The sequence below is a fragment of the Mustela nivalis genome, assembly GCF_964662115.1.
Source record: "Mustela nivalis genome assembly, chromosome: 16".
Taxonomy (NCBI): domain Eukaryota; kingdom Metazoa; phylum Chordata; class Mammalia; order Carnivora; family Mustelidae; genus Mustela; species Mustela nivalis.
The window spans coordinates 3,298,602-3,318,393 of NC_139035.1; the positions used below are offsets into that span (position 1 = coordinate 3,298,602).

The 19,792-nt window shown below is 39.7% G+C and overlaps 1 protein-coding gene and 1 pseudogene across 19 annotated transcripts in view; one reads left to right on the top strand and one right to left on the bottom strand.

Moving 5' to 3' along the window:
- PRRC2C (proline rich coiled-coil 2C) overlaps positions 1-19,792 on the top strand; it is a 96,123-nt gene that overhangs the window by 61,550 nt on the left and 14,781 nt on the right. For all 18 annotated transcript variants that reach the window (XM_082702621.1, XM_082702625.1, XM_082702622.1 and 15 more), the window contains exons 18-25: positions 1,659-1,813; positions 2,859-3,612; positions 4,003-4,088; positions 8,707-8,895; positions 9,048-9,299; positions 10,966-11,058; positions 14,202-14,303; positions 17,598-17,799. In XM_082702621.1, coding sequence (XP_082558747.1) covers positions 1,659-1,813; positions 2,859-3,612; positions 4,003-4,088; positions 8,707-8,895; positions 9,048-9,299; positions 10,966-11,058; positions 14,202-14,303; positions 17,598-17,799 — 1,833 coding nt within the window. The remainder of the gene's footprint in view (positions 1-1,658; positions 1,814-2,858; positions 3,613-4,002; positions 4,089-8,706; positions 8,896-9,047; positions 9,300-10,965; positions 11,059-14,201; positions 14,304-17,597; positions 17,800-19,792) is intronic.
- On the bottom strand, positions 18,399-19,719 carry LOC309849529 (large ribosomal subunit protein eL43 pseudogene; annotated as a pseudogene). The gene is made up of 2 exons: positions 19,713-19,719; positions 18,399-19,002 (listed from the first exon to the last, which is right to left on the bottom strand). The product of its transcript is annotated as a large ribosomal subunit protein eL43 pseudogene (transcript).

Below are 19,792 nucleotides of genomic sequence, written 5' to 3' on the forward strand. Positions count from 1 at the left end.
ACATTGGGTGTAGAGATCAGTAAGTATTTTTTAAAAAAACACAAAATAACAGTAACAGGTTTTTAAAGAGTGGAAACCAGTGGTGCCTGGGTGGCTCAGTCCGTTGAGCATGAACTCTTGATTTTGGCTCCAGTCATGATCTCAGGGTCCTGAAATTGGGCCTCCTGGAGCTCCGCACTGAGCACAACATCCGCTTGTTTGTCTCTCTCCCTCTCTGTTTGCACGTGCCGTGTGCACCCTTTCTCTCTCTCTCTCATAAACAAATGTCTTTTATTTTTTTTTCCCAAAGGAATGGAAGCCAGTTTTAATATTTTTTATTTGTTTTCCCATCATTGTTTGCATAAATGCACATTTTTAGCTATTCAAAGAGAATTGTTTTCAGGTTGATTCCCTATGAACTACTCTGTAATAATACTCTTTGGCCATCCTTCACAAGTTATCACCATCCTAAGTTGTATGTGTATGTACCATTCCCAAGCAAGTAACTAATTTTATTGTATGTTCCCCAGTTAAGATGTATAGTATTTGCAAAATTGAAATAATTTATCTGAATTGCCTTACCTTTTTCTTATATTTATTTTGGAAACATCATACTTGCACCCACAAGTTTCCTTGCCTGGACTATTATAGTTTTGCTTTTAAATACTAAATTTAAGGGATCTAGATTTCTTATACTCACTGGGTTGTATGATTTTTTTCTTTTAAGATTTTTATTTATTTATTTGACAGAGATCACAAGTAGGCAGAGAGACAGAGAGAGAGAGGAGGAGGAAGCAGGCTTCCCACTGAGCAGAGAGCCTGATGCGGGGCTCGATCCCAGGATCCTGGGATCATGACCCGAGGTGAAGGCAGAGGCTTTAACCCACTTGAGCCACCCAGTTGTCCCTGGGTTGTATGATTTTAAGAAGATCGGCTGAATAATTGTTAGTTGGACAGTGAGTTGAAGATATGTCTTCAGTTACTCATCTGCTAGGTTATTATGACATTTGTATATCTGTGCCATTTTATGTTCATGTAGAACTTTCACATATATTTCATTTATTTTTAACAACTATATACTGTAAACAAGTGGTCTACATAGAGTAGTTATTTAGAGTCATAGGACCAGCTTGGTTATTCACCAGCTCACCTTTAGTGTATCGGCTTCCCAGAGTTTATTTCATCCTTAAAAAAGTGAAACAGTAGTAATACCCACCTCTTAGAATGGTAGATGCAAATGAAGTAAAGTGCTGTGTAGATGTTTATAGCACACTACAGATCTGATGCTGGAAAAGCAGAGGTTGAGCAATTCCACTGAGAGAGGATGGATGATCCTAAGTGGTGTTTGTTTTGTTTTTTGATACCGACTTAGAAAAGACCTTACTGCTGTATTACTGAAGGAAAGAAAGGTACATACCATTCGAAGCACTTCAGAAAGTCAGAAGACTTTTTTAAAGCTTGTTTATGGGCCTCTTTTTCTATATCTGTGTATTCTTTTCAAATCTTACTAGTAAGTGGCCATTGTGTGCTATGTGAATTGGGTTATAATGTGAATTATAAGAACTAGATTTTTGTCTTGTCTTTTTTTCTGTTTTTAATTGCTACTGAACTAAACATTTCTATTTATCTTTTCATTTGAAAAAATACATAGCATTTTAAATCTTTTCCTATACCCGTAGGTGTTGTTATAATCGATGACCATCCTGAAGTAACAGTAGTTGAAGACCCCCAGTCAAATTTGAATGATGACGGTTTTACTGAGGTGGTTTCCAAAAAACAACAAAAACGTTTGCAGGATGAAGAACGTCGAAAGAAGGAAGAACAAATCATACAGGTTTAGTGTTTTAGTTTGTTACTAGTTGTTTACATGGTTGCCCAGAATATAGTAACAAGTAGTTACGGTCTCTCTCCATCTATAATGTCAAGGTTACATTTATTCAAGTGTTCAGAATGACTTTATTTTCACAACTTTGGTACGCTTTTTACCCAGAATTGAGGTAAATTTTAAATAGAATATAGTCACCATAGCTCACATCATCACTTTAATTCAGGAATTCATTTTTCAGTTCTGGTCATCTTATCAGAGTTAGTTAATTTTAAGTTATCTTGGAAATCTAATGAGCACAACTGCCATGATCTAATAAATTGCAGATTCTTTACCTACAAAGATTTTGATTATAATCTAAATTAGTTCATTTAAACACACAGAATGAGTCAATATTAGTTACACCATTTAAATCAACGCTAACACCCATTTTGCTAAATGCCGACACAGGATAAAAATAAGTAAAATACATAGGTAATAGTGATAGCAAGCTCTAAAGGATGAAAAGCCTAAAAAACAAAGAAACACTGTAAAAATCTTATATGAGTGATACTTCTAAGCTCAATCAAATATAGACCCTAGGACTAGATATTTTTAGCATTCATTGATTCATTTTTTTATTCATTTGTTTTAGAAGGTAAAAATAGGTGCATAAATCCTGTATAGCATAACACCCCAGCAACACCCACAGATGAATGTTTCTGTGGTAAACATGAGCAAAGTCGGTAAGTAGCTTTTTGTCAGATTGGGTCAGATTTTGCTGCCAAATGAATTCATTGAGAAATTCCTTCCAGTATTTAAATTTTAGAATTATGGAAGAGAGATTGTGGAGCCATTTATGAAGAATGTATAGTACATATTAGTCTTTTTCTCCCCGTAGCATCTTTGTTTTCACAATTTAAAGTCTCCTTAGCAGCCTTGACGTTTTTGCTCTGTTGAGTGCCTATTTTGAAAAGTAAAGGAGCTAAACTAATAGATCTTGTCAGCGACAGTCTTCATGAACTGTTCTTTCGGTTACATTATTGACAAAAATGGTTCCTACCAATTTTTTAAGGTCTGGAACAAAAAGAATGCAAATGAGAAAGGAAGAAGTCAGACTTCGAAGCTTCCTCCACGGTTTGCCAAAAAGCAGGCTACGGGAACTCAGCAGGCCTCGGCCCCGGCCCTGGCCTCGGCCGCGGCCCCGGCCCCGGCCGCCGCCCCAGTCCTCACCTCGGCGTCAGCTCCTCTCCCGACCTCGGCCTCAACCCCGCTTCCGCCCTCCACCTCCGCTGCAGCCACAGTCTCTACTTCAGCTCCAGCCCCAAGCCCCGTCCTTACCTCAGCTTCGTCCCCAGCCTCTGTCCCCATCCTCGCGTCAGCCTCTGTCCCCATCCTCGCGTCAGCCCTAGCTCCAGCGTCCGCTTCAGCTCCTGCCCCCGCCGCCTCAGCCCCAGGAGCCCCCGCTCCAGCCGCCCCAGCCCCTGTTGCAACCCCGACCCCAGCCCCAGCCCCTGCCCCTGCCCTAGTCGCTGCCTCAGCTTCAGCCCCAGCCCTGGTCCCAGTCCCTGCCCCGGCCCCCGGTGCACCAGCCCAGACTCAGGGACAGACTCATAAGCCAGTCCAGAGCCCACTACAGACTACAACCCAGTCTTCAAAACAGCCACCACCTTCGATTAGACTACCCTCAGCTCAGACGCCCAACGGCACGGATTATGTAGCCACAGGAAAGTCCATCCAGACCTCGCAGTCACATGGCACACTGACAGCTGAATTGTGGGATAACAAGGTGGCCCCACCGGCTGTGCTGAATGACATCTCCAAGAAACGTGAGTTCACCAGAGAAGGGAAGGCTGGGGTATGGCATGAGAATGTTGGGGTTTGTTTCCAGTTTCATTTGTGTACTCAGTATGTTTTTTTCCTAGCCACTTCCTTTTTTAAGGAAGACGTGGTAATAGTAATTTTTTTCTTCTTTACTTAAAACCTTTGTTTCTAGAACAGATGTCGTATACTTTTAATGGCATATTTTATGGGCACAATTTTGCGTTGATTAAAAACATACACTGTTTGCTGGGGGAGCTTATATTTATCTCTAAGTGTATCGTGAAAATCTTTTTTTGTTGTTGTCCAGCTGCCATTAAAGGAAAAAGTAAAGTACATTAGGGATTATTAGCCTCTAAATTCTAATGGTTGCGTTTCCCATGATTTCTTTTTTCCAGTGGGTCCCATTAGTCCACCACAGCCACCGTCAGTGAGCGCGTGGAATAAGCCCCTAACGTCGTTTGGATCAGCTGCCCCGTCAGAGGTAGGAGTGCACTTCACAATGGCCTTGGCAGTGTTAGCGTAGCAGTTTCCTTCCGTAGTTTCTCACACTTGAGTGTACGTCACAGTCACCTTGGGCAGCTTGTTAGAGTAGATTGCTGAGACTCCTGCCCGGCGCTTCTGTCTCATTAGGTCTGACTGAGGCCCGAGTACATTTCTAACAAGTTCCCAAGTGATATTATTGCTGCTGGAGCTCTACCTTTAGAGGCTGCTTTTCACCTTTAGACATAATAAGGTTAACATTTTTTTAATTCAAGTCTCAATAAAAGTGCTTGTGAAAAAAAAATGCTTGTGATACAGAGAATGTAAGTGTAGTTACTACTTTTTTGACTTTTCTACCATGTTTTTAGCCTGAATAATTAGGCAGTATAATTACTTAGAAACAGAGTGTACAGGAAGTTCAACGTAATTTCTCAAATGTGCAGTGTTGGTAAGTTAGCAGTTTTTCACTTACTCATTGAACAAAAATTTTTGAGCACATGTGATATACCAGGCAGTTTTCTAACACATGGGCTTACAAAACAGGGAGAAAGTGCGATAAAAATGGACAAAAAGCTCTGCAGTCGGGGCTTCTGTTGTAGATGGGGCGGGAGGGGTGAGCCCCTAATAAATACCATCTATTGTTAAATGGGTCAGTGCTTGAGGAGGAAAGCAAAGTAGGGAAGGTACCTAAGAAGTTTCTCAAGGGATCCGGAGACAATTTAAAATAGGTTGGCCAAGATGTGCCCCTTAGGTGACGTTTGATAAGAGAGCATGCTACTGAAATTTCTTAGAAAAAGTGAATTCTTGGTTCAGAGACTAACAAATACAAAAGCCCCAAGAGAGAGGCATGGCTGGTGCGTTCGGGGAAGATCAGGGGGTTCGTGTGGCTGTAGTGAAGTTGGGGGGTGAAAAGAGAACAGATGAAGCCGGAGGGATGACGGAGCGTAGACTGCACTGGGCCTTGGGGAGATGTAGGAACACAGTAGATAGTGTTGAGCACAAGAAGAGCAGGACCTGACTTTTTCTCAGATGATTTATTCTGAGTTAAGACTAGTCCATGGATGGCAAAGAGTAGAAGGTAGGATGGTGTCATAATAATCAAATGATGGTAACTTAGACCAGGGAGATGGCATTAAAGGTGATAAGGAGACTTGAAGGTAGAGCTGACAAATACTGAGCGATTAAACATAGTATGTGTGGGGCGCCTGGGTGGCTCAGTGGGTTAAAGCCGCTGCCTTCAGCTCAGGTCATGATCCTGGGGTCCTGGGATCGAGCCCCGCATCGGGCTCTCTGCTCAGCAGGGAGCCTGCTTCCCCCTCTCTCTTTCGGCCTGCCTCTCTGCCTATTTGTGATCTCTGTCCAATAAATAAGATCTTAAAAAAAAAAAATAAACATAGAATGTGAAAAAGAACACAATTTATCTCCCCAGTTTTTGACTTGAGGAGCAAGAAGAATAGAGTTGCCATCAATCGTGATTGGAAGCTGTAATGCGGATCTGTAACGAGGGAAAATAGAAGGGAGTTTGGAAAATATAAGGGGTGTGTTGTTAGGTTTAGAGTGTTACACATCTAAGTGGAGCTGCTGGGTAGGTTGTTAGATGGAAGAGTCTGTAGTTCATAGGAGATAATCTAGTTTGGAGACATGAATTTCACAGCTATTGATTAGATGGTGCTTAAAATGAGTGAGTTGAATGAGACCACCAAGGAAGAGTGGTTAGAAAAGAGAAGAGAATCCGAGGCTAAGTCCTAAGCCTTTCCCATTTGGCAATGTGGGGCTTGGAAAAGGGTTTTCAAATCTCAATGAAAGGTGAGTTGAAAGGAGGGATAATTTAAGTGTGTCAGATTCTGCTGGGTGGTCAGGTAAGTTAGGCCTGAGAATTGGAGCGGATAATGTGGTCCCTGGTGTCAGTGGGGCAGTAGGCACAAAAGCCTGGTTAGAGTGAATTTAAGAGAAAGTGGGAGGAAAGCTGCATATAGAGAACTTAGAGAAAGTAGTTTGGCTGTGGAGGAGGAGCAGAGACACGTGACAATAGGTAAAAAGTACAGTTTTTTAAAAATTTAAAGACGTCATTAAAGAAGTCTTCCTGCTGCCCCTGCCCCACTTCGGCTTTTTGACTTAGGTCTGGAGAAGAATACAGAATCACTGCATTCGGTGTGTAGGATCTTCCGTTTAATCATTTTTCTTCTGCTGGTTGGTATGGACACTAGGATTAACTGTAGCATTTCTTACATAGCTATGTCATGCTAATAGTGAAGGACGAAGTGGAAAGCTTCTTTGTTTTGGATGGGTGCACTGGATTTAATGAATTTATTAAAATGTCTAGTCCCAGTTTTTAAATTGACATTCAGTATAGGAATAATGATTTCTCAGCACTCTTAGCTGCCAGATTTCTGTTGTGAAGGTTCTCCTGTAGGTTTGCAGCACTGACAGAACGCCCACATCTGCCTTCAGCCGGTTGGAGGAGGAAATTCCTTTGGTGGGATCTCGTCTTTCTCACACACATTTTCTTCATCCTCTATGTTCTTTATGTTTTCTGGGTAAAATGTGATGGTTTTTTGGTGGACATTTATTGTGCCTGATTTTGGAATATTGCCTCATGGTGAGCTTCAGAGCTAGCAAAGTCACGTTTCAGTTTTAATTCATTTCAGAGAACGGAGAGAATTCCTTGGTGGGACTTAAGTTGCTCTGGTGAAATGCGATCCCTAGTGACTATTTGGTTCAGGGCAGTGCGTGTTAGATACACGGGATAGTCTCACAAAGATTGATAATATATGATCTGAGCTCTATTACCCTTCCTTGTGTTATGTGTATTTTGTACACTTTTTTTGTTTCAAGGGATATGGTATTTTTTCTAAAACTAACATACTCTACCAGTTCTATTAATTGTCCATCTATTTTTTAATTTCTTTGAACTATTTGTAACTTCTTGTTTCTCTACGTAGTCGGTGGGTTTCAGTGATTACTGTTTGACTTTTCTGATACTAACTGTACATTTATACTGAACTAACTACAGAATTTCAGCATTGACTAAGGCAAATAGAGATTTTTATTCTAAGTTACATAAGTAATGTTAGCCTGTATTTGAAAGAGAATGTTCAGATACTAAAAATAAGTCTGAATGACACGGCCTCTCCATAATGTGGACGTTGTTACACTAATAAATTTAATAGTAACCTTACACAGTAATTGATGCGGTGAGTTCAGGGATGCTGAAACTAATACAAAGCAATGATACGATTATGAGACCAAAGCCTGAAGTTAAACTTTGTCCCAACTTTTGTCTGTTTATTTCTGAAAATATTAAGTAATTGTTACAAACACCTCTGGCTTACAAAATTGTATTTTCCAGCTTTCTGCTTGTTCATTTTCTACTACTGCTTTTAATACCTGCCATGTTCCAGTCTCACTAAACTTTTTCTTTTCTTTTCTTTTCTTTTTTTTTTTTAATTCTTAACCTCTACACGAGGTGTTTGCTCTGCTGGAATCACTTGCTGCTGATTTTGTCTTGTGGATTGAGCATCAGTGTGGTCTCCTTGGGACTTTTTTCTGTCAATCTCAAGTGACTTAACCATACTTTGATTTTTGCATATCCCTCATCTGATTTTCTACTTGTTCATTTTCTCCATTCACTTTATTGCAACTTCTGCAAGTTAGATTCTTAGAGTCTATCTGGATCAGTGCCTAGCACAAAGAAGATGCCACATAAATTAACAGTTTAATTGGATTCTTAAGGTGTGTGCACTTCATTACCAATCACAGATTATTTTGATGGACATTGTTTTCATTTTATTTCCATGTATACTTTTTTAAAAGTAGGTGACACTGGGAGCACCTGGGTGGCTTAATGGGTTAAGCCTCTGTCTTTGCCCCAGGTCATGATCTCAGGGTCTTGGGATGGAGCCCGCATCATCATTGGGCTCTCTGCTGCCTCTCTGCTGCCTCTCTGCCTCCTTGTGACCTCTCTGTCAATAAATAAATAAAATCTTTTTTAAAAATTCTAAAAAATTTTTTAAAAAGTAGGTGTTGCTATCTTCTCTCCCTCATTCATTCATCTGTTGATCTGTTGCTGGTGCTGTCTTTGTCTCTTTGTTGCTTTTACTTTCCTGTTCAAGGAGCAAATAGCTTGAGGCTGTGATCTGCTCACAGTGAAACTCCTGACGCATTAAACCAGGACTTGAGAAATTTAAGTCTTGGGGGCCTTGGTGGCTCAGTCAGTTGAGCGTCTGGCTCTTGATTTTGACTCAGGTCATGGTCTCTGTCTGGGTCCTGGTGTCACTGGGCTCCCTGCTCAGTTGAGAGTCTGCTGCTGTCCTCCTCCCTCTCCCTCGGCTGCTTCCCCGACTCCTGTTTTCGTGCACGTGTGGTCTGTGTGTGTCTCTCAAATAAATAAATCTTTAAAAATAAATAAATCAAAACTTAAATGTTCTCCTAGTTTTCATTTTACTCCTTTTTTGATACAGATCAGTAGTGGCTAAAGGAAAGTTTCTCAAAACATGATCAGTGTCCATTAATACATAGATTGTTCCATTGTACTATTGAAATACGGGCTACAACATCATTCAGTCATATTTGAATTCTCTTTGCTTAGATAAGCAAGTTTTAAAATACTCTCTTTCTAGGGAACAAAAAATGGTCAAGAAAGTGGAGTTGAAATTGGAATTGACACAATTCAGTTTGGTGCTCCAGCTTCGAATGGGAATGAAAATGAAATTGTGCCTGTACTCTCTGAAAAAACTACTGACAAGATACCAGAACCTAAAGAACAGCGGCAGAAACAGCCACGGGCGGGCCCCATCAAAGCCCAGAAGGTAGATGATAATTCATACTCCATCCAGGTAGAACTGTATGAAAGCCACTAACACTTCAGTGGGACAACTAGTGATGGTTTTGAAATTGAGTTTAGTTTTCAGTGAATGTCTGTGATCATAATACCTTTTTGTCATAACCATTGAATTTTTAGCTTCCAGATTTGAGTCCGGTAGAAAATAAAGAACATAAACCAGGTCCTATTGGAAAAGAACGTTCATTAAAAAATAGAAAAGTAAAAGATGCCCAACAGGCGGAGCCAGAAGGACAAGAGAAACCAAGCCCCGCTGCGGTCAGGAGCACAGACCCGGTAACCACAAAGGAAAGCAAAGCAGTTGCGGAAATGTCGACTGAAATAGGAGCGATGATCTCAGTGTCGTCCACAGAGTACGGCGCTGATGTGAAGGTAGGCGGCCCGCGGTGGCCACGGGTTCAGGTGGTGCACACCATGTTAACAGTGAGGGGGGGGAAATAGGAACAGCGCTCCTTCTTTCTGTTCTCCTTTTTCTTTTATTTTGGCTTGAGGCATAGAATTCTATAAACTGTCTGGGTCATGATTTTGCAGAGAATATTTTACTTCATTGTATGCATTTGTGGTCTAAAGAAATTTCTTAAATATTTCTTTAGGTAGGTGAAAATCCATACTTTTTTTTTTTTTTTTTTTTTTTTTTTTTTTAAGGATTGATTATTTATTTATTTATTTATTTGACAGAGAGATCACAATTGGGGGTGGGGGAGGAGGCTCCCCGCTGAACAGAGAGCCCGATGCAACCTTGATCATAGGGCCCTGAGATCACGACTGAGCTTAAGGCTGGGGCTTAACCCCCTGAGCCACCCAGGCGCCTGTGAAAATCTATACTCTTCCAGTTTGAAGTGAAAAATATGTACATAGGATTAAAATGATTTTTCTTGGGTTTTCAGGCTTTGGAAAGATTGTTTAGATTTTTATTTTGTTAGTGGAGATACTGTGGTGTCTTAGCTTGTCCACTAGTGAGATTTTCAAGTCAGGAACTAAGTCAGAGTAAATTTTCAGGAACTGCAGTATAGGCAGTTTTCTTCCAGGGTTGGAATAGATCATTGTTTCGTTGGTTGAGCACCAGAGGAAATAACTGACTTGAATTTAGGGACCAAATTGAATGAAAAGTGTGTATCTTTAAAAATAATCATTAAGGCAAGATGCAAAAGATACACTGAGTGACTTATGTGGACTAACATCTGTTGGAATAGCAAAATTTATATCTGCCATTTTATGTTCACTCTGGTACATATTGAAAAGAAAGGTAAGTGGGAACTTTAATGTTATTTTACTACTTTTCACTTTTAATTGCTATATAAACAATACATGTAAATAAAAAACTCTTGCAATCCACCTCTACCATATTTAAAGAAGAGATTCATGGTGATAAATTTATCCTAAAATCTAATTGCAACAACAGCCATCTTGACATTCATTTATCTGTGTTGTATTTTGAAGAGAATAAAAAATCAGTAGTTGAAAGTAAGCTATAAATTACGAGAGCCACACAGAGTTCTTTTAGTAACCCATTGAATTAAATAGTTGGTACTTTTGGCAGCCTTCTAGTACAGTGCAATGTGTATATATCTATATATCTTAAAGATTTTATTTATTTATTTGACAGAGATCACAAGTAGGCAGAGAGGCAGGCAGAAGTGGGGGGAAGCAGGCTTCAGGCTGAGCAGAGAGCCCGATGCGGGGCTCAGTCCCAGGACCCTAGCTGAAAGCAGAGGCTTTAATCCACTGAGCCACCCAGGAGTCCCTGTATTTAAATTTTAAAAAAAAATTTTAATTCAAGTATAGTGGACACACAATACAGCAATGCATTAAAAAAAAAATGTACAGGACCCGGCAGCTGAAAGGTCACCACTTCCATGATGAGTCCACGTTTCTTTCATCACAGTATTGGTCTTTTAAGATTTGAGTAAGTTGAGTCTTAAGATCTGCTCTCCTCTCCTGCTTTGCTCCAGACCAACTTTACAACTGTTAGGCTGCCATTAGAAAGTGAGTCATTAATTTAGTTTACAACGTATTTTTTTCTATTGCTACTCCACAGGAGTCTGTAACAGACTATACTACACCTTCTTCTTCTCTGCCCAACACTGTGGCTACTAATAATGCAAAGATGGAGGATACTTTGGTTAATAATGTAAGTAATCAGCCTCACATGTGAAAAGTGTGGTTAGGAACTTGGCTCTTACTATCTAATACATCGTGTGTGACCAGTATTTAATTCTTCTCTGGGAAAGGGCTATAGTGAACTTGCATTTTGGAGTACTAATAATTAGCAAAATATTCAAAACTTCGACTCCGTTTCATAAGTACTAATCCTGTTAACCTGGTTTTGGTAAGAATTTTTGTTCTTTCCATCCACATTCTGCAAGTTCAGTAATTTATTTTGTTGATAATTTTGTTTTTATTTATTTTTTTTTTAAAGATTTTTTATTTATTTATTTGACAGACAGAGATCACAGGTAGGCAGAGAGAGAGGAGGAAGCAGGCTCCCTGCAGAGCAGAGAGCCCGATGTGGGGCTCGATCCCAGGACCCTGGGATCACGACCTGAGCCGAAGGCAGAGGCTTTAACCCACTGAGCCACCCAGGCGCCCCGATAATTTTGTTTTTAGATGAAACCTTTTCACAGTGCAGTGAAAGCTCCCTCAATACAGAAAGCGATCAGGATGTTGCCAAGAATTCAGGGGTTTCTTTTTGACCTAAAAAAAAAAAAACTTTTTTTTTTTTTTTTTTTTTTTTTTTGCTGTACCTTAGCAACAATCCTGTTGTGAAGTCTGAACTATAATGTGTATGTAGCTTCAGAAACTCTTAAATGCTGTGTTAAAAAGCGGTAGTAAGCCATGTAAAATTTTAGGCAGTAGTTCTCCAGAACAGCTGGGTTACAATTCAGAATTATGTTAAGGCAGTACAGTCCATCCCTTTGCCTAGATCATTGACTGGCAAAAAATTGAAAATCCAGACACGTTCGCTACCCTCTGTGTAGAGGAGCATTTTAGCAGGTACACGTATGGATGGCCCTTGGTTTGGAAGGCAGGTGTGGTAGAAATTTGGTCAGCTGCTCTCCCTTTTATATAAAGCTCTCTGTAATGAGCAAAGGCTCATTCTTTTCAAAAATCTCCTTCATGAATATATTTAAAGGTTTCTCACAAAGGGCTTTAACTGTCATTTTGAGAATAAAAATCTTATGCCTTACAGTGTTTTTCCTATGCTGTCTGTTCTTCTTTCTAGCATCAAGTATAGAATTGTAGAGAGGTGAGGTAATTTAGGAATCATTTAATCCAACTTTAGTCGGGCTGTAGGACGTGAGGACCGAGGAAAAAAGCAGCTGTGTCACGCATTTTTTTTTTTTTTCATGGCAGGAGAGCTTTGTAGGAGCCGATTCATATAATCTGTCCAGCTCACAGATGTAGCGAAGCTTTACTTGTCATGCCAGACCCTTTCCCACCAACACTTTTGGGGGAAGTCTTAAATTTATTTAACTTCCTGTAAGTAGGGAGGGTATGTGCTTTGGTGAGCACTGTGAACTGTGTAAGATCAATGAATCACAGACCTGCACCTCTGAAACAAATAATACATAACATGTTAATTTTTTTTTAAAGGGGTAAAAAAGTAACGGGAAATTTGGGAAGGACAAAAAGACTCCCTGTCAGTTAACAGGGAGTCAGTGGCACTATGTTGATTATTAAATACTGAATCAGTAATATCTCAGAGTTTAATTTTACTTAAATTGTGCATTTTCTCATTTAGAAAATATAGAGTATATGTTGCTTTCTGCCAAATCACCCTCTAAAAATGTGATTTATGAAATACAAGTAAGCAAAGAAAGATTATTCTCAGAACCCTCATTGTCATTGGAAATATCCATTTGAGTGTTTCTGTGTGATCTAATTAAAATGTAGTGAGACTTGTGCATGCAGGACCACTGAAGGGGAGAGACCCAGTCTCGTGTCTAAGCAAATAGTCTACATTTTATTCTTAATTATGTATCCAGTGCACGTTTGAAAACAGGAACATCCACCTTGGGTCAGGGAGCATTACAGATGGTCTTCAGTCTGCAGTGATGTCACAGTGCTGCGAATTTCTGCCAAGTGCGGTGGTGATTCTGAATTTGATTAATGTAGTTGTTAAAAACAAATGTTCTGCATGGGAAAATTTTAGGACCTTTTGAAATGTTCCTTTCTCACTCCTCAGTGTGGTTAAGGAAGGGTTCCTTTTATGCACAGAACTTTTGTCTTTTGAAAAAATCGTTCTTAATAAAGACTTACTCCCCTTATCAAAACTTAAAGTACTTTTTAAGGATTTTTAGCTGGTTGTTTATTGCTTAGTGTTACCTATACAAAATCATTTTGAATACTAAGTGTCGTAAAGATCTAAATGAAGGTGGTGTTTTTGATTATTCCTAGCACAGCTATTTTAAAGATTTGTATTTAAAGTAATCTCCATCCAATAGCCCATAGTATTATCAGTCTCTGTTAGATACTCCATAGTACCACAACGTGATTATCTTAAAACCTCTGAGATCTCAGTCACTTTATCTGAATAACTAAGTGAACCATTAAAATCAGTCATACAGTAGTACATAATAAAATTTCAAGATCCAGAGACTTAAAGGAAAAAAGAGATTTGGTTGCTGTTTCTAATATCTTCATGTTTCTAAAAATATTTGCCATAATCATGTTATAACTATAGTGAAAGTGGTTTGCTTAGTGTGACAAGCACTGTGGTGATATATTCTGTACTTTGCTCCTGATTTTAATTTTGTTCTTGATTATAGTTATAAGAATGTAGACTGTATTGCAGGAACGAGGTTAATTTCTGAATAATTACAGTATCATGTTAAATGCTTCTGAAGGACTCTGTGGATCCGTTAGAGCTTCGCTACGCATGTTTGGCCACTGACCAGAGCATCACTGCATTTGAAGTGCACAATTGCAGGCCTTAACCCCAGACCGACTGGCCAGAATCTGCACTTTAATAACATGCCAGGTCACTGTTGTACACATTAAAATTACTTAAAATACATGAGGCACTGCTTTCAAGTATATACCTAGTATTTGGGACAGGTTCTTTTTCTGTAATTACATGCATAAAAAAGCAGATAGTATTTCTCTAAGATGTTGAGAATTATCAATTGATGCAGACACAGTGTACCTCTAATCAGATATTCCTTTTGGCTCATGAAAAATAAATACCCTTAGAGGAGGACTTTAGCAGTATCTGTAATGGGGCTTTTGTAGCAGACCTAGTTAGATGATGATATGTGTTGCCTACCTTTACAGGTGCCCTTGCCCAACACCCTCCCCCTCCCTAAGAGGGAGACTATACAACAGAGCACCGGCCTAACCTCAGCTCCTCCCACTACTTTCAGCCTCACCTTCAAGGTATGTACAACATCCTTCTCCTAAAGGTCCTTGATGATGCGCGCTAGGGGACACAAGTTAGAGATACTCTGGGTATTTTTGTGGTAAGCAACAATACTAAGCTGAGGAAATAGAGTTATGTCAAATTATACCTTAAAATTTTACTAACTTCTAATACCACTTTGAAGGAAGGCCTATTATGCCTGTGAATTTTGTCTTAAAAATACAGGAAAGCCTTTTTATATTCTGTGTTTGTACTGACTTCCTCTTAGAGACCTTCATTTTTGGATATATTAGTTGTGTATAAAACCAGCTGGCTTGTTGTGTTGCATGTTTGTTGTTGGTATTTATCCTAAGTTCCCATAATGGTAAGACTGCTCATTTCCTGTCCCTATAAACTCGGTGAATTGAATGAATGCATTGTAATAATTACAATATTTTACGAAGAGGTAATTAATACAAATTGATTTGATTTGGTTTTTGTTGGATACTTTTTGATTAAGAGGGCAAAAGAGATTATAGACAACAGGTTTTTTAATATCAAGAAATGCAGGCTTATTTTTTATCTCCTGTTGTGTTTATAATACTGAGCTATGTTACTAATGCTTCTTTACAGTTCCTTGAGAGAATTTTAAATCAGTTGTTCACCTCCAGGATCAGTCAGTGGTTTAAAAAAGGGACATGAAATTCAAATGAAGATGCTTTAATGTGCATCCATTTATCCCGTTGGTGGTGTTTGTTCCGTTTTATAATCTGGCAAGTATTTAACGCCTGTAGCAGGATTTCCTAATGCTGGTGCAGTGGTTGACAGTGAATCACTGATGACCTTGACAAGAGGGGGAAACGTGTTGGCCAATGTTCATTTCTAGAAGTTCGAGAGGAAATTTTATGAGACAACCACTTCTGCTTTGTGTCAGCCCCCATCCTTGTCCAGTCCGGCTCTTCACTGCTGGTTCCTGCTTAGCCTTTATGCTTGTCCCGCTGCAGTGCGCATCGCGGTCTGTTTCCTGCCGTGTCTTCCGTGTGCTTTTCCCCACATGCCAGTCAAGGCTGGTCCAGTTTCACATGAGCAAATTCAAGATCATGAACTCTTCTTTAGACCAGATGTTAATTCTTCAGAGAACCCATTCGGCCTTGCCTTTCACTTAATGTTTTTAAGAAGAAATACGCATTTACAGTTAAAGTGAATTTAAATCAGATTTCATTGCTTAAAACTTTCTCTGGTTTCTTTACTTCTTCTGACATCTCTCTATTTGGATAATATATAAAGTATAGAAAAGTTTTATTATATGGATTTTACTGACAGTATATTTGTCAAGGGGAAAACTAATATAATTAAATAAATGTACTTGTTTTCTTGAATTTCTAAAAATAGAATCTAAATTTCCTTGTTGCTGAAGAAATGAAATGAAGCCATATGTGTGTGGCCTGTATATTATACAGGTTTGATTAGCTGCAATTTATGCATTCCCCGCATGACAAAACTAGTATAAAAGGCAATGTGTGCTCTATAGAACTGCTCTAAACCATTAAATCTCAGTACAGATTGCATTTTGTCTAACTTTAGCCTAAATTTTTTTAATTGGTTGATTTTTTTTTTTTTTAACTTACCAAGACTTGTTTTAAAATAAAACACATTTGAAACTAGCAAGGTGATTGTAAGAAGACTCACAAAAACCTAAAAGTGTCCCATGTTTTGGTATTATGGTGATGATATTAGTCATCTGAGGAAAACTTGAATTATATGTAACATGTATTTTAACAAGAAAGCAGTGAAGATATGTAACAATTTCTCATTCTTACAATTAAAATTTAATAGGGTTAAAAATTTTAAAGTTGGTACTTCAAGGAACAACAGCTTCCTAAATACGGCATTAATAACTGTTACTTGATTTTTCGGTAGCTGAATTTTATAGATTACCTTGTGGTTTGTTTGTTTTTTCCACAGCCCAGTATTTTGGCTAGTAGTAAAAACTTCACAATCTGTGTTTCAGTTTCCCTCCTATTGGAGGACCTACATGTGTGCCCTCCAGCTTAGGATCCACTAGCCACATGTCATTAGTAAACACTTTCATGTGGCTACTCCAAGTTGTAGTATATGCTGTAAGTGTAAATGGGTCTGAAATGTTAATATTTAGAAGTTAAAATGTCAGTTTTTGTGTTGATTTTAGGTTTTAATTGTAGATTCATGGGTTGAATAAAATGTGTTATCAAAATTAGTATTACCTCTTTATTTTTTTGAATGTAGCTATTAGAAAAATTATACATTATTTGCATTTATATGTCTGTTGAATAACACTGGTCTAGATAGATTAAAATAAGATATGTTTCTACATTTTTTTTCCTTAAAGATTTTATTTATTTATTTGACAAAGACACAGCGAGAAAGGGAACACAAGCAGGGGGAGTGGGAGAGGGAGACGCTGGCTTCCTGCTGAGCAGGGAGCCCAAGGCGGGGTTCAGTCCAGGGACCCCGAGATCACGACCTGAGCTGAAGGCAGATGCTTAACAGCTGAGCCACGCAGGCAGGGTGAGAAGCAGAGGGAGAGGGAGAATTTCCAACACAGCCCAACTCGGGGTTCAGCCCCACAGTCCTGAGATCATGACTTGAGCTAAAACCTAGAGCTGGATGCTTAACCGACTGAGCTACCCAGGCACCCCAGTCTGTCCACATTTTAAGAAAAAGCTAAAATCTGTAGTGCACAGTTGCATTCTGACATGCTTGATGAGATTTGGGTGTAAAACAAGGAATACTTTTACTGCATCCAAACCTTAAAACCTGTCTGGTTAGTTACTTTGCCTTTTACGACACTGAACATAAAACAGCTAAACAAAAGGTACCTGTCCTCTGCCATTGACAGTTGCAGCCTTACAGAGAAAGGATCGAAGGAATGGGAATTCACGGAGGGCCTTCAGCGCCTTTCCGACCGGAGGCAGAGCCTTAGGTAGTCCTGCAGGGCGTGGCATTCCATCGTTATGCCCCAGTGCTCTGGGGACTCATATTTTCGTGCGACAGGAGCTGTGACTTTTTCTGTTTTGCTGACTTCTTTGCCAGAGCTGTCAACAAGCTCTCCTTAAAGACATAATTACAGCCCACGGCCTCCCAGTTAGCGGAAGAGAACAAAGATAAAGGGACAAGTGAAAGGTTTGAAAGCCTTAGGTCTTGATCTTTTATTTTTGCCATTTTTTGGAAGGTCATACTTGGAATTTAAAAACATACACACGTATGTATGAGTATATATGTATATTCTTGTTAGCATCGTGGGTCTTTGTTTGTTTTTTGCTTTTAAAAAAAAAATGTGCATTCTGTTGTAGATGGAGTCTGCACGCAAGGCATGGGAGAATTCTCCGAATGTGAGGGAGAAGGGCTCTCCAGTAACTTCCACAGCACCTCCAATCGCCAGTGGAGTCAGCAGCAGCGCCGGTGGAGCAAGCGCTGCTAATTACAGCTCGTTCTCCAGCGCGTCCGTGCCTCAGATCCCTGTCGCTTCCGTCACTCCCACAACATCACTGTCAGGTAGAAGGTGTTCGTACCTTTCCTTTAAATGTCTTGTGATTTTTCCCTGTTTACTGCCCCCCCAGGTGTATTACTTACGGAACATACAAGACAGCACAGGATCTGATGGTCAGCTATCTTGCAAACTCTTCTTGCCTCTACAACCCCACCTTAGCCCTCTTCCGGTTTCCGTTAGCTCAGCAAAGAGTTATTGATGACTTGCTAGAACACTTTGCTTTCTGGACCTTCTGCCCGGCCCCATGCCCTTCATGTCTCGTCCTCTGCCCATTATAGGTATTTTAAGTAATTGGTGAAAAGATGTTTATCTTGTTCCTCTAAATTTTTCTATAAAATTCATCTTTTGGGCGCCTGGGTGGCTCAGTCGGTTAAGCATCTGCCTTTGGCTCAGGTCACGATCCCAGAGTCCTGGGATCGAGCCCCACATCGGGCCTCCTGCTCAGTGGGAGCCTGCTTCTCCCTCTTCTCCCTGCTTATGCTCTCTCTTGCTATTTCTGTCACTATCTCTCTCTCTCTCTCTCTCTCAAATAAGTAAATAAAAATAAAATATTTAAAAAAAAAATTCATCTTTTGATTTTTATTTTTTAACTTATGTAGCTAGTTAGTCCAACTCAGAAATAATACAAAATCATGCAGGTTGTAAATTTTTATCATCTGTATTTAATTTGAAGGAGCTGTTGACCTAAATCTGTTGAAATGACATACATCTTTTGGTGAAGAGTTAGGGATAGAGAATTTCCAGTTTGTTATTTGAGTAGGTGATACATACTGCATTCTTTGGCCAGGGAGAGGGTGTTTTGTTTGTTTTTAAGGAGAGTCCGTCAGTGCCCCAAGTTAGTGCTTATCTTACTTAAATTTTTTTGTTGTTGTTGTTACATAAATTAACCCATTTATTATAGGCTAGCAATGTTTCAAACGGCGGCGCTTCTACTGGTCTTTCAGCTCCTTCAGTCTTCTGATGGCAGACTTTACTGTGACAGCAGAAGTGGTGTTGTAGGTCCAGGCGCCACCAGCGATGGTTTTCATGCAGGAGCCACAATGCCAGATCCCCACAGCTCGTCTTTTCATCTTGGTTTTGCCACAGAAGGAGCAAGTGTACACGTGCTCTTATCTCAGTCTTCTTCACCATCTTCCTGAGGGAGGCACCATAACGGGTCCCATATTTGCCCACGATTCCGACCTTCTTGGTGCGTTTAGCCACGTCGCCTCAAACTAGGTCTGAGCCCCGAGAGGAAGAGACTCCGTGCGCCTCTTACTTAAATTTTTCACTAGCACATTATCCTTTCATTAAACTATATTTCTTTTGGGGGCTTCATAGTTCTTGAATAATTTCTAAAATGCTTGACTAGGAAAGTACACCCTTTGACCATATGTATAACCATGTTGCTTCTGTCAAAAACAAATTTCTTTGTAGAAATTCTTTCCCAGTATTACCTAATGTTTCCAAAGCAGCAGAAGCTGCCTTCATTTTTTTTTTTTTTAATTAACATATAATGTATTATTAGCCCTAGGGGTACAGGTCTGTGAATCCTCAGGTTTACACACTTCACAGCACTCACCATAGCACATACCCTCCCCAATGTCCATAACCCCACCCTTCTCTCTGTACCCCCCTCCCCCCAGCAACCCTCAGTTTGTTTTGTGGGATTAAGAGTCTCTTATGGTTTGTCTCCCTCCCGATCCCATGTTGTTTCATCAGAAGCTGCTTTCCAAAAGATATAAGATACATATAGCACAGAATTTACTTTCTTTGACTGGTTCTCATTTAGTGATTGCACTGCTGTTTTTCACTGTTCTGGCATTCTGTGTCAAAAGAATTGGCCTTTGGGATGTACTATGGTTATTTTGATGTTATGTGAAATCAGAAGTATGTATTAAGACAAACAAATTCAAATCCAGGAGCGTGCATCCCCTACCGTCCATTTGTAAGACATCTTCATTGTGCTGGCTGGGACCCCGGTCGTTTGGGTGGGTAGGGGTTGGGGCTATAAAGCAA